At 43.3% G+C, this 14,468-nt stretch overlaps 1 protein-coding gene across 7 annotated transcripts in view; it reads left to right on the plus strand.

Annotated features, from left to right (window-relative positions):
• Positions 1-46: 46 nt before the first annotated feature.
• LRP2BP (LRP2 binding protein) overlaps positions 47-14,468 on the plus strand; it is a 36,455-nt gene continuing 22,033 nt past the window's right edge. For 3 of the 7 annotated variants that reach the window (XR_009757726.1, XR_009757725.1, XM_061582900.1), the window contains exons 1-3: positions 9,619-9,713; positions 11,659-11,797; positions 13,005-13,117. Coding sequence is in view for 1 of the 7 variants with exons in the window: in XM_061582900.1 (XP_061438884.1) it covers positions 11,683-11,797; positions 13,005-13,117 (228 nt within the window). In the remaining 6 variants the exon portion in view is untranslated. Of the gene's footprint in view, positions 114-9,618; positions 9,743-10,263; positions 10,386-10,405; positions 10,457-11,658; positions 11,798-13,004; positions 13,118-14,468 lie in introns of those variants that run through there. The other 4 variants (XR_009757728.1, XR_009757729.1, XR_009757727.1 and 1 more) reach the window with 4 other exon arrangements.

Consider the following 14,468-nt stretch of genomic DNA (forward strand, 5'->3'; position numbering starts at 1 on the left):
TCACACACGCACACTCAACCACCCACAGTCTTTCTTCCCTTTGCAGCAGCCATCAGAGAGACAAGCAGGAAGCAAAGCAATTCCTCTGTAATGTGTTGACATTTCCTTCTAAAGTGAGTCTTGGGACACATTCCTTCACGGACGTTTTTCAGTAAATAGTAATTATTAAAATGTATACCCTGCTTCTTAGACAAGAAAGACGTCCCAAGTGGCTTATAACAAAAGGGAAACAGCGCTGCAAAGCATTAAAAACAGTTAAGTGGTTAAGGTGCTGGACTACGACCTGGGAGACCAGGCTTCGAATCCCCACACAGCCATGAAGCTCACTGGGTGACCTTGGGCCAGTCACTGCCTCTCAGCCTCAGAGGGAGGCAATGGTAAAACCTCCTCTGAATACCGCTTACCATGAAAACTCTATTCATAGGGTCGCCATAAGTCGGGATTGACTTGAAGGCAGTTTCCATTCAGCTAGGTCATGAAGGTCTTCTTGAAAAGGAACACAGTGATCAGTTTCCTGGACACAGGCAGCCAGCTTGAATCTCTCTTGGCAAGGTGTTTCAAGAGTGGATGCCATTGCAAAGAAGGCTGCCTGACTGCTTGCCACTGCTTACAGCACCACAGAAGGAAGAGGCAGGAAGAGGCATCCATAATGAACAGGGCCTCCTTATTAAGGCATGAGAAAGTATATGGGCGACAGGGCTTCTTCAGATATCCAGGATCATTTAAGGCTTTACAGTGCAATGTTATTTAAAACTGTGTTCAGTGGGGCTTAACCTCTAGGAAGAGTATTTAGGACTGCAGCCTTAAAGATTGAAACCAATACTTTTAATTCAATTGTCTGAGAGTTGGGAGTATCAGCTAGAATCAGTTACCAAAGGATAAAGCTATCTTGGGCATCATAATGGGAATCTTGTTCTGTGATCAAGCATGGGCTGTCTAAATTTAAATTCCTTTAAACTGCAACCTGTTTCTGCAAGAGATGAAATGAGCTCTTACAATCTTCTTTGTCACAGAAACTCTTGAACAAAACAATTCCACAGTGGAGCAGATACTAAAGTGTAAAAATGGTTTCCTGGTTCAACATTGGTGTCTCCTCCACTGGTGTACCCTATATTTGAGAGGATCTATACTAGTGTTGCCATATTCCAGTTCCACAAATCCAGGTGGGCTAATTTGCATATATTTGCTAATTATGCAAATGAATCATATTAATGGTTGCATTGTCCAGTTGTTTTGTTTTTGTGCCTAATAATTACCACCAAAAACTGGGGGAGAATGTGAGGAATTTTTTTTTAAATTCAGCCTTAAATGCCTAGACTAGTTTCCAACAGTATGGAATATTTATTTAATAAAGAGGACAGGGCAGCTTACCACATAATAAAAACAATAACCATACACAATCAATATAAAAATATAATAAAACACAAAATAGAAACAAAGCATAAAACAAGTCAATGCAGCAGTATAAAAAGCCAGCAAATCATCAATTCAAAAATATTGTGACTAAGAGGTTGTCTGTACCAACAATTAGGAAATGTTAAATGAACACACCACTACAACTTGTAACACAGATAAAAATAAAGATTTAAATATTATCACTTCAGTGAATTGTACCTAAAGAGAGTAGTGTCTAAGCATGTGAGAAGTGTCCTTAGTACACTGATTCTCACATATCAGAGAGAGTGGAAATGCAGCCTTCTATGATAAAGGCTTGATAGAGACTTGAGTGCCGACACCTCTTTTTTTTTAAAAAGCAGTGACTTCTAGAGATTTGGCAAGTTGTCCTAGCATTAGATAAGGCAGCTGTTCCATTCCTATTGGTCTTAAGGGGGAAAAGATTACACTGTGCCACTGCATTGCAAATATATATTCATTTGTACATATATACACACACACATACATATATACATACATACACACAGAAATATATGTATGTGTGTGTATATATATATGTACAAATACAAACACCTCACCATCCCTGGAGAAGAAATATGGTAATATTTGGTGGAGAGATGCCTGCCAGTCATTTAAACGGATATGTATTGCTGAACAGAGGCTCTGCCAGGCCACAGGGTGAGTGAGGCTACATTCCAATGCAACTTAACTTGGGAGTAAGTACTGTTTAACCATGTGGGTGCAGGGCTGAAAAATACAAATGCTAACACGGTGCCGCAACCTTTTGTACAGCGAGATAGAGGAGGGAGGGAGTGTTTTGTGGATTCACACTCCTTTATTCCATCCTCTGTGATGGCAGGCAGACCCTCCCATTGCATTCACTACTTAAGACCCATACCCTGAGACACAGAGACAATCGAGATGAAGGCTGCTTCTCTTTGCCAATACAACCAGAAAGTCTACTGCTAAGGGGTGGAGCTGCATGTGTTGATCAAGTGAGTATGTGTAGTTTTCTTAACTGCTAGCTTCTGCATATGCAGCAGGCAGGCAGGCTAAAATTCTTGATCTTCCCAGGAGAGCTTTGATGTTCCTCACTGGCTAAGAACCAGAGCTTGGAAGTAACTAGTTACAAGTAACGAATTACTTGTAATTCATTACTTTTTTCAGTAACGAGTGGGTAATCCCTTTACATTTTGATTGTAATAGAGCTAGGAGTAATTTTACTACTTTTGTGGAGTAATTGTAACTTTTCCAGAATTACTTTTGGGCATTACTTGGGGGAAGCAGGGGAAGTCTTCTGCTCCTCTGATTTGTGGATGAAAATCATGTGCCTCAAACTGGGCTTCTGTGCAGTCTCTCTTTCCTCATGCTCTGTGGATGGGTAGGAGGCGACGAGGGAGGAGGTGGAGAGTGAGATGGGGTGGAGTGGAGAAAACAATTATTTAAAAAAACGGATAGTGGTGGTGAAGAATGGAGTGGAGGGGAAAAGGATCCGGAGGTCAAGAACATGGATAAAGGAGAAGGAGGCAGCAGCAGAATGGAGATAAAGAACTGTGGAGGTGAAAGATGACACGTGTGTGTGTGTGTGTGTGTGTGTGTGTGTGTGTGTGAGTGAATACTGTGTTTGCACTTGGCACACAAAGTGGCCTCCACCACCCTCTCTGGCTACTGTGCTGCATTTGCAGTATTTTAACATTTTTGCATCTCATGGGAAAATGTTTGCTTGAGTGAGTATCCCTTAGTTGGTGGCAGGGCAGGGTCTAGGAGGTGGTTAATTGAGAGAGATTATGCTGGCTGGCTGAGGGGGGGTTGCACTTGGTTTGACGTGCAAAGATCTGAGTAGTGGCCTCAGCCTCCCTCCCCACCACCCTTACCAGCAGAGAGACCACCATTGCTATCTTAGGAATAAAAATGATTATTCTACTACCTCTGTATGTGTTTGTTTATTTTGAATGTTGTTTTAAGGCTAGTTAGATGTGCAGCAGCCAAGGCCAGCACCTTGTAGGTGTTTTTTTTTAAGTAACTGAAATGTAATTGTAGTGATTACTTTGGAGGAAAAGTAAAGTAATCAGTTACTTTCAGAGCAATTGTAATTGTAATGGTAATTACTACTTTTTTTGGCCATGTAACTGTAACTGTAATTTATTACTTTTTAAAAGTAATCTTCCAAGCTGTGCTAAGAACAATGGAAGACAGGAATAGGCTGATTTCTCACAAAATGAGCAGAAAACTGCCTCCACATTTTGCCTTGTTTCTCTGGATCCACAAGGGCTAGAGACTTGCTTTTTTAAAAAAAAAAGAAAGCTGGGAATCTGGGCCCCCTAATGTGCTAAATAGGCATGGGTAGAATCTGAGTAAAACCTGGCTAACCTGGCAGTGTAGTGGTTCAGGTATTGGACTACGACCTGGGACCCCACACAGCCATGAAGCTCACTGGGTGACCTTGGGCCAGTCACTGCCTCTCAGACTCAGAGGAAGGCAATGGTAAACCCCCTCTGAATGCTGCTTACCATGAAAACCCTATTCATAGGGTTGTCATAAATCGGGATTGACTTGAAGGCAGTCCACTATATTATTAGTCCAGGCAGAAGTAGTAAGCAAGAAAATAATTTGGAGTAATCTTTGCTCACACTCTAGGAGAGTAATAATGAATAAAAATTGTTTCATGTATGTTATCTCACTAATCCTTAGTATAATCCTGTGCCATAGGTGAATGCTATTCTTTCCATATTGTAAATATAGGAAACGAAATAGTGGCTTGCCTAAAGCCACATAATGGGTTAATGGTGGAGATTCAAAGTAAATGTAACACATAAGATTGGTAAACAGCATCTTGGTGTACAGAGAGGCTGGGAGTTTCCTCCCCCCCCCCACACACACATCCTTTTCCTGGCTTTATAGTACTGCTTCCTAAAGCTGCTATTTGTGACCCATATGGGGACATAAATTCATTTTGAATTAGTAAGGAAGAGAGGACTTCCTGAAAGCAGGACAGCCAATAGTTGCCAGGCATAGGATCTTCCTTCCATTCAAGCTAATGCACAGGCATGGATAACAGCTGGTTTTACTGACATAGTTGTTATTGATGTTTCTTATGCCTTACCTTAACTTTCCTCTGACAACAAGCCTTTTAAGTTGAGACCTATCCCAGTCTGCATCTGTGTTGGAATTGTTCTTTAATATTTTTTTCATAGAATCATAGAATAGTAGAGTTGGAAGAGGCCTATAAGGCCATCGAGTCCAACCCCCTGCTCAATGCAGGAATCCAAATCAAAGCATTCCTGACCGATGGCTGTCTAGCTCCCTCTTTAATGCCTCCAGCGTTGGTGAGCCCACTACCTCTCTAGGTAACTGATTCCATTGTTGTATGGCTCTAGTAGTTAGGAGGTTTTTCCTGATGTCCAGTCGAAATCTGGCTTCCTGCAACTTGAGCCCATTATTCCATGTCCTGCACTCTGGGACTATCGAGAAGAGATCCCGGCCCTCCTCTATGTGACAACCTTTCATGTACTTGAAGAGTGCTATCATATCTCCCCTGCCTTCTCTTCTCCAGGCTAGACATGCCCAGTTCTTTCAGTCTCTCCTCATAGGGCTTTGTTTCCAGTCCCTGATCCTCCTTGTTGCCCTCCTCTGAACCTGTTCCAGTTTGTCTGCATCCTTCTTGAAGTGCGGAAACCAGAACTGGATGCAGTATTAAAGATGAGGCCTAACCAGTGCTGAGTAGAGGGTAACTAATACTTCACGTGATTTGGAAACTATACTTCTGTTACTGCAGCCTAATGTAGCATTTGCCTTTTTTGCAGCCACATCGCACTGTTGGCTCATATTCATATTTTAAACCTTTTTCCCCTAAACAATATGTTTAACCCTTTTTATTTAAGATGTTTTTAAAGCTTTTTTAAAAAGAAAGTTTTTAAAGTTGTTTTGTTTTAATGTATTTTAAGGTCTGTTTTTATGATGTTTTAAAGTGTTTTTAGTGCTTTTGTTTGCCGCCCTGGGCTCCTGCTGGGAGGAAGGGCAGGATATAAATCAAACAATAAATAAATAAATAAATAAATAAATAATGCATATATTTATACAAGTAATCAGCAGAATGGGAAATATCTAGAAATACACATTAGAAAATGGGGAAACCATATGGCATAATGCTTAATTTATAAATAACATTTACACATAGCAATGGTGATTACAAATAGAGACAAAAAGCTGAGTCGTTTCCCAGAAACCTCAAGATACTATTGAAGATTTATTTCCACAGTCCTGGTATATTTAATTTGGACTTTCACAATAATCCATTCAGCACGTTGCATTGCTGTTAGGGCCAATTCAACTCATATTTATGAGTTGATAAGGTGGACCCCCGACTGAGATGGCAGGGTCCTGGCTCTGCTGGGCTCCGCCAGCAAAAGCCCCTAACCCCAGCTCAACTGCGGCAGAGCCAGGACCCTGCTGGCTCACCAGGGAAGCCTAGCCAGGTGGAAGAGGTATAGGCGGAAACTGGCATAAGGCCCCCCCAAAAGGGGCATTCTGGTGGCGTGTTGGAGGAGGGCTGAGGTGGTAAACTTAGGTGACATCCAACTCATGTTTGGAGTGCTCCTGCAGGTCCTGATCTGGGTCAAAATTGTTATTGTTATTGTTGTTGTTGTTGTTGTTATTATTATTATTATTCATCTTCTTCTTCTTCTTCTTCTTTATTTATATCCCGCCACCCTTCCAACACTGGAACTCGCAGTGGCTTCCAGATAAAAACACTTATAATTAAAACATACAAAATCCACATTTAGAATTAAACTATATCCTATATTAAAACCATTCAAACTGATAGCTAAAAGAGGATCAAAGCCAATTTAAAATAATGATATTTGGCATTAGCAGTGCAGGTCCCGGCAGTCCTAACTTTAGCATCCATCAGTACCAAAAGCTTGTTGAAATAGGAAAGTCTTTGCTTGACGCCGGAAGGACTGCAGGGAGGGGGTCATTCTTATATCCATAGGGAGAGAATTCCACAGCCTAGAGGCCGCCACCAAGAAGGCCCTATCCCACGTCCCCACCAGTCGAACTTGAGAGGAAGTGGGTATGGAGAGAAGGGCCTCTCCTGAAGATCTCAGGGCCCGGGCAGGTTCATACAGGGAGATACGGTCTGATAAATAGCCTGGACCTAAGCTGTATAGGGCTTTATAGGTCAACACCAGCACTTTGAATTGTGTCCGGAAACAGACTGGCAACCAGTGGAGCTTTTCAACAGGGGAGTTGTATGGTCCCTGTAACCAGTTACGTTGGGAAAAAGGTCAGTCTAAGAAAATAATTGCAATAGAAGTCTTTGGAGAATGTTACTCCCTAGTAGGGGTATTCATGAGAGCCGGCTTTTACTTTCCGGTCCCTGTGCACCGCTCCTGGCGGCTCCTGAACACAAAAAGGATGATGCAGACCTCGCCGGCTTCCCATGAGTTGTATTGCTCTGCCCAAGGCAACAGACAGCATATGCTGTGTATTTAGAGTTTAGTCAGATAAGCAAAGGAATAATCCAGTTATGAGCAACTGAGATCAATAAAGCAACTGGGATTGTTCTTGCATAGGAAACAGTCACTCACATATTAATATAGAGACACTAGCTGTATACAGTATATGTCAAGCCCTGCTTTGACTACTCTAGTTATTCAACACAAAAAAGTAAGGGAAAGTTCAGTGTAATTGTAATGTATTGTCCACATGGCTATCTTTTTTGCTTTTGTTTAAAGTTTCTCTGGCCTATGCTAAAAAAACTAATTCTAAACCTAGCAAATACAGTTACAAATTGTGCTGGTCCATCAAAATATTTTCTAACCCATCTATGCACACGTAGCACAGTGCAGTGGTTCCCATACTCCCCACCCCACCTCCTGACCACTTGAAAATTGCTGAGGGTCTTGGTAGACCACTTAATTATTTTTCTGCCTATGACCTGGGAGACCAGGGTTCGAATCCCCACACAGACATGAAGCTCACTGGGTGACCTTGGGCCAGTCACTGCCTCTCAGCCTCAGAGGAAGGCAACGGTAAACCTCCTCTGAATATCACTTACCATGAAAACCCTATTCAAAGGGTCGCCATAAGTCAGAATCGACTTGAAGGCAGTACATTTACATTTAGTAGGCTATGCTAGATGCTAAAGTAGTTTTTAAAATATGATATGGAATTCAAATTTTAATACCATAAAATATAGGAAATAAAAGAAGCAATAAAAATACAATTAAAAATCAAATATGCCTTTTTTATAAACTGACAACTCCCACTCTGTCAACTCTCTTTCATTTGCATGCATTACTGTGCCTGCCGTTCTACACATGCACACCATTTCTCACACATATGTTGCTATGCCATTCTGCAGAATTGTCACCGCAGACCACCTAAATGAAGCATCATGGACCACTAGTTGTCTGTGGACCACAGTTTGGGAACACCTGTCATAGTGGCATCTCAGGTTCAGGGGTTCTTAATTAAACAGATTATCTAGGCCCAATTCAGTCTGTCTTGAGGCTTGAGTCTTTCAGATGCTTCAGGATTCTGTTGTTTTTACATTCCATAGAACGAAGCAAGAATGAAAGCTTGAGTTTGCTTCCTCTCTCCTGAGTCTGAATCTTGTGTGAAGGGAAGGATATATGCATATTTTTTTACACAAGACCTAAGAGGAAACACAATTCACACTTTGTCACTGCTTCTGTGGAATATGTTAAGCCCTTTGTTAGTACTGCTGTGTTTAATGAGATTGTGTGATGCTTAAAAGTGTAGTAAGATTGTGATGTGCCTTTGGATATTGCTATGCTAAACAAAGTCTAATTCTTTATGACCAGAAGGAATCATGGCCTTCTCAGTCATTGGCATAATTCAGTCATCACAAAAATCAGCAGTGAGTCATAATATTTTATTACTCAGTTTCCCAGCACACTTGCTATCTGATGCTTTACTTTTTGTGAGCAGATAAAGGTAGTATTAATCAGCATGAGCTATAAACTTGTTGCCAGTTTTATCTTCCTGTAAAACACCATAGTTGTAATTTTAAACAACTAGAAGTCTTCAAATTCATAGATGTGGGAGGATTCAATCTGTCTACTGTTGCATTTCCTCCCAAAATAACAGCCTCAAGAGAGAAGGCGCAGCAGTGTGCCACCTAATCCCAGGAAAGGTGTGATGAAAACATCACATTGGTGCACCTCCTCTGAGAGGTACTCAAACTTAACATAAACACCAGCATTGTAACACTATAGAATTACTTACACAGCAATGCAAGGACAACCCAGCAGCCAAATGTAATTAAAGCCATGTAGTTTTCAATTGCCTCGTTGCATTTACAGTTATTACAAGCCAAATCATTCAGTAGCTTTTTACTGTACACGTTGGCAAATGTTTCAGAGGATTCTTCTCTTTACCATTACTTTTCTGTTAGATGTTGAGCTGTGTCTTGGCTCAATTAATGTCTTGAGAAGTATATGGGTGTTAGGAGGGATTAAGATAATCCATTCTAATTTTGGGCTAGATTCAGGGGTGCAGTCATCCAGGGTCTCAGGGGGTCTTAGACACCTTACTTTTTGGGGGAGCAGGGTCGCTATGTTTCCAGCAATGAACCAATCAGCATCAACGAGAAGTGTTAACCACTGAGAAGAGTATTCTATGCTTCCTTGTCCAATCAGAGTGAAAGGAGGTGAGTCAGCCACTAAGAACACTCCCCTTTTTCATGCTCATTAGCTCCTAGGGATGTCTGTTGCTGAGGGAGAAGGCACTAATCAGGATCTTATTCTCAACCCCTCTCAAAGGGATGAGGGGGCATGGCTGTGACTAACATGAAGGGGCCCTGCACTTTTGATTTTGCCACTACACTACTGGCTAGATTGTAATAATCGCATTGTGTAATTTTTTTGAGGGACTGCCCTTTTTTCCGCTGGGGGGGGGGAAGAGAGACTGAAACCTCCCTGAACAGGGGGCAGCTTCTGGAATGCACACTTGCTAGACATTCACTTCTTCGTACAAGAACGGACGAGGGGAAGGGGTGACTGCGTCCTGACAGAGACTATCTACGCCTGCTCCAGGACTAACAATGGATTCCCTCCCGCTCAACGCCTTTCCCCCAATGCGCGCGCGTTTCGTTCCTAATCCCCGCGGCATTGGTGGAAGAGCGGAGAACGGGGCGGGGCCCTGGGAGGGGGTGGGTCTTTCTGGGACGCTCGAAAGCGGCGTTGCCAGGCAACGTGAAGCTGGCCGGAGGCGGTCTTCGCAGTCTGTCTTCGGCGAGTTCGTTCAGCAGCGGGAGGCGCATTTCGCCATGGGAACCGGTGGTGAATTCAGTGAGTCGCTCGCGCGGGAACCGGATCGGGTGGGCTCATTTGTCCCTTCCCAGCTTTTTTTTTTCTTTCAGAGCACCGGAGTTCACCCACCCCTTTGTTCGGTGATATACGTTTAAGTAATGGACTCCAAGTGTTATTTGGAGCCGCACCCCAGATTCACAAAGTTTGCATACACTCCATACATTTAAACCACATTGCTTTCCCTAAATAATCCTGGGAACTGCTGTTAACCGTCCCACCACCCTTAACAAACTACAGTTCCCAGGATTCTTTGGGGGAAGTCATGTGCCTTAAATGTATGGTATATAATCAGCCAGTTGGTGGTGGTACTAATGTACTGGGCATGTGATCAGAAGGTACACCGCAGTTTCAGTAATATCTCAGCATAGTCCCTGTCGTTCAAAGGGTTCTGAACCTGAGCTCTTGAAGCTCTAGTTCAAATTAAGACACCTCCCTATTTCCCCTCCCTCATTCCAGGGTACCCCTATAAAGAGAGATGGGGAAGGGAGCATCCTTGCCCTCCCCCTTTCAAGAGTTCAGAGGGAGAATAGTAAAAGTGATGGGCAACCATGGTCAGAGAACAAGGCAAAGGTATCATTATCACATTACATCACATCACTGATCATCAGGCCATTGACCACCATCATAATAAGCTGCAACCTCCTAAAGCAGGTGAGGAGTCATCCGTGTTTGTAGATTTCCCCCCACAAATGCCCTCCTCCAGCATGTATAAGAAGTCTGAGGTGAGTCTGCGGCGTGGCATGGGATAAGGTTTGAAAGCAAACGTGTTGCATTGAGACTAGAGGTTAACCTTTGCTCAGAATAGGCTTTGGAACCACCTTGTAGCAACACGGACAGGAAGTAAGGCTAGCTTATTAACTTAGTGTCATTCTGGTGGTCCACAGTGAGTCTGTAAAAATACAATATAAATCACACAGCACCTAGCACAGCGCATTACAATTGCTACAACAGGCAGAAAAATCTTGGTCTTGATCCGACAAGACCCTCAGCAGTTTTCAAGTGGTCCGTGGGGGGAAAAAGTTTAGGAACCACTGTCCTACACCATGGGAATTTTCTTTCAATCTATGACGAATGAGAGTCGCACCGTTTCCTCCTCTTTGTGCCAGTATGGTATCTTGGTTACCACATCAGCTATGCCATAGTTGGCTGTGACCAGTTTGACCTTGCTTCAAATCTCCACTCGGCTGTGAAGTTCACTAAGTGACCTTGGGCAAGTCACTATCTCTCAGGCCTAACCTATTTCCCAGGGTTGTTTGTGAGGCCATGAAATTTATCCACTTACATTGGGTGGGGAGGGGGATGTGTGCTGACCTGAGCTTCTTGGAGAAAGGACAACACATGCAAAATAAAAGTAATCATTGTGGGTCGGGGAAATCTTGCCAAGGGACTTGTTGCCACCATAATATGTCAGGTAAGAACAAAACCATGGAATCATGGGTCCTGCCACACTGAGAATGGTTGTGCTGTTCTAACGCTGCAGAGCCCAAGGGAGGGCACAGCAAGTGTTGGCCTCCCCTGCCTGCTTTTGACAACAATTAAAAAATAATAATAATAAAGATACCCCCCCCAAGAGTTTGCTGTTGCTTATCCTCTTGTTTTGGCAAATGCTACCTTTCGAATCAGTCCTCTCAACATTTGGAGACTGGTCAAAATCAGGCCAAATGCAGAGGGCCCTTCTCAAAGACAGAAGTTTGAAAGATACAAGCTTCTAGCGCTGGACTAACCCATAGAGGTAAATGTGGGCAATATTAAAAATCATCATGGGATTTTTCGCTTAAGAACCTTAATGGATAAGTTTGTAGTTTTTTGGCCTCTTATTCTGGAATAAGTGGTGGTTGAAGGAGGGGCAGGTAAGAATTTTTCTGTGGCCCTTGCAATCTCTCAAGTCTGGGCATGTTAGTCTTAATCTATTCTTTTATTACAGAAAGAAAGAATTTGAAAGAAAGAAATGAAGCTGACCAGTGAGTCTCTGCCTCAAGAATGTAGAAGTGAGCCCATTCTGCAAACCATCTCAAAGCTCCAGAGTTCTGAATCAGAAGGATTAAAATGGCTGACCAACCAAGGTAATGAAATTATGTAATACTTAAGCTTATCAATGCTTCCTTCCATGTCACATGAATGGTATAATTTAAAAAGAAGTCATTTCCCAGTTCATTGCCTTAGAAGATGCCACACACCCATTCCTTGACCACGTGGAGGAGGCAGAGTTAGACTGGAATATGGGAGGCATGCACAGACTTTCCATTCCCCTTCATGACAAGAGTGGTTCACCTAGTGGGATGAAGCTGCAGTAACCACCTCCTGAAAGAGTCATTACTCCTGCTTATTGGGAGGCAGAGCAGAAGGGCAAGGTGGCAGCAAGGTTGGGGCTGTGTGGGTGCACCAGCAGAGCCAATCCACTTCACCTTCTCCCAGTAACCAGCAGCAACTCCCCTGCAGGGAGGCTGTTGCTGCAGCTCCGCCCCACCAGGCAAGCCACTTCTGCATAACAGCCTGGTGCTGTCTTGGGCACTTTTACATGCATGCTGATGGAGAGAGGGGGGAGGGTTCTCTTATGCTCTATGAGGATCCCCCATACTTGGAAACTGTGCCTGTGGTAGGACTAGATTGAACACAAAAAGGGTTGTCCATCTCTGGCTTATGTGATTGTTTACTAATTTCCAAAAAGGCAAGAAAAGAATTTCTGATTAATACGGAACTGTGTTCCTTGAACTTAATTTTTTTTTAAGGTCAGATTTACTTTCCAAGAACATTTATGTGCATCGAGCCAAAGAGGGCAATTTGTGCATTGTGTATATGGATTTCAGGATTGGGCCCCTCACAGGCAAAAGAGTGTTGTGTGGATTTAAACACACACACACATTGAATGTTGAATTTGTTCCACTTGCATTCTCCCTGACAGATAGTGTGGTCAGCTGTGATACCTCTGTGGATATGTTGTTGAAAGTAAGGGGGCTGAAATTACATTGTCAAAATTGACTCTGTTAGCCATCTGTTTAGCTGGTACTCACATGCAGATACCAGTTGTGCACAATGATCTTTGGATTGGGGCCATTTTCTTTGGCTACAAGCCCCAATGATGTACGTAGACCACATCAAGAGAAGGAAGGCAAAATAGTATAGCAAAACCACAACTGTTACAAACTGTTGCAAAATAGTATAGCAAAACCACAACTGTTACAAACGTTATCCTGTAGATGATAATTATGTAATTAAGATTGTTTTAAAGTGTTAGGACCAATTACTCCTTTGTGTGTTTTTTTTAAACAGAGACTTACAGTCATGAATTTCTGCTTGCAAAGGCTGAATTGCTGCTGGAAAAGCGGATTAAGGCTGGGGATCCTTTGGCATCTTTTCTCAAAGGACAGCTATATTTTGAAGAGGTGGGACTTTACATATACACACAAACCCCATATCTCCCTACATCCACCCACACCTGGGGCTCTGCCCCTGCTCACTTTGCTCATCAGTTCTACCCATGGTTTGCCAAAGCTCCCCCACTCCCCATGATTTGTTGAAGTGCCCCCTTTCTTTCATGGGTTGCCAAAGCCCCTTGCTCCCCCCATGGGCCGCTAAGGCCCCCAGCCCCCCACAGGTTGCCAAACCTGCTGTCCAGCCTCCCGCCTGGCCTCCAAGCTGCTGCTGCCACCACTGACCTCTCAGCGGGCCCCCTGGCCAGGCCTCAGCCACCACCACTGCCAGATTCCCAGCCAGGCCCAAGCTGCGGTTGCTGTAGCTGCCACATAACTCGCCAGATCACTCAACCGTCTTTGCCCCTGTGCCCGTTGCTGCACTGTGACATTGTGATAGCATGACAGCGTGAGAGCTTACATTTTGAGAGAGATGCACACACATACATACACACTTATATGAAGAATTTTGAAACCATGTTGAAAAAATATTAGTGTGGAAAAGTGGGATTGAGAATTAATTCAGATACCAGTATTTTAGGAATGTTCTGTAATTAGGAACTCAGAAACTACCTTATACCAGGTCAGACTATTTGTCCATAAAGGCCAGCGTTATCTACTCTGACTGGCAATGGCAATCCATGGTCTGCAATAGAGATTTCTTCATAACCTCCTTCTTGATCCTTTTTTCAACTGGGATTGAACCTAGAACCTACTGTATGCAAAGTCTATGCCCTGTTCCTGAGCTATGGTGCCTCCCTTTGAGTCATAGCACCTAAAATATCTTCATATCCAACTGGAGTGGCAGGCATTTTTAACATCTCTCTCAGGCAAAGGGTAGTGCCTTGAAGGGGTTAAATCTCCCTGAAAGCTTGGCACATATTACAGGAGATGAAAGCATGCCAGACATGTGCCTCTTTTACACACCCTTCCTTGCCAAATCCCCAGGCCTTGCCTCGGTTCTTATTGGATAGTCTGCCATGAGATTGGATTGTGTCTGCTATGATATCCCTCTCCAGCTTTGATTATAAGCATGATAAGACCGTTACTTGTGAGTGAAACCTGTTAATTAACTAGGATGTGCAGTGTTGGCTCCAAACATGCATGGCCTAATCTTGCAAGGAGCATTGGCATGCAGAACCAGACTCATATACCCTGCAGTGGCAGAGTTACATTGTGGTGCCCATCTGGGCCACACTGAAGTGGCTGGGTGCATCTTTTAATGTGCATCCTCACCAGGGCTATTAGTTACTTGTGATCTGTTGTGCACAACTAGAGTTGAATTGGGACACAGTGTTAAGGACAAATGTTAGGAACATGAATG

The sequence above is a fragment of the Rhineura floridana genome, chromosome 9, assembly GCF_030035675.1.
Source record: "Rhineura floridana isolate rRhiFlo1 chromosome 9, rRhiFlo1.hap2, whole genome shotgun sequence".
NCBI classification, from domain to species: Eukaryota; Metazoa; Chordata; class Lepidosauria; order Squamata; family Rhineuridae; genus Rhineura; species Rhineura floridana.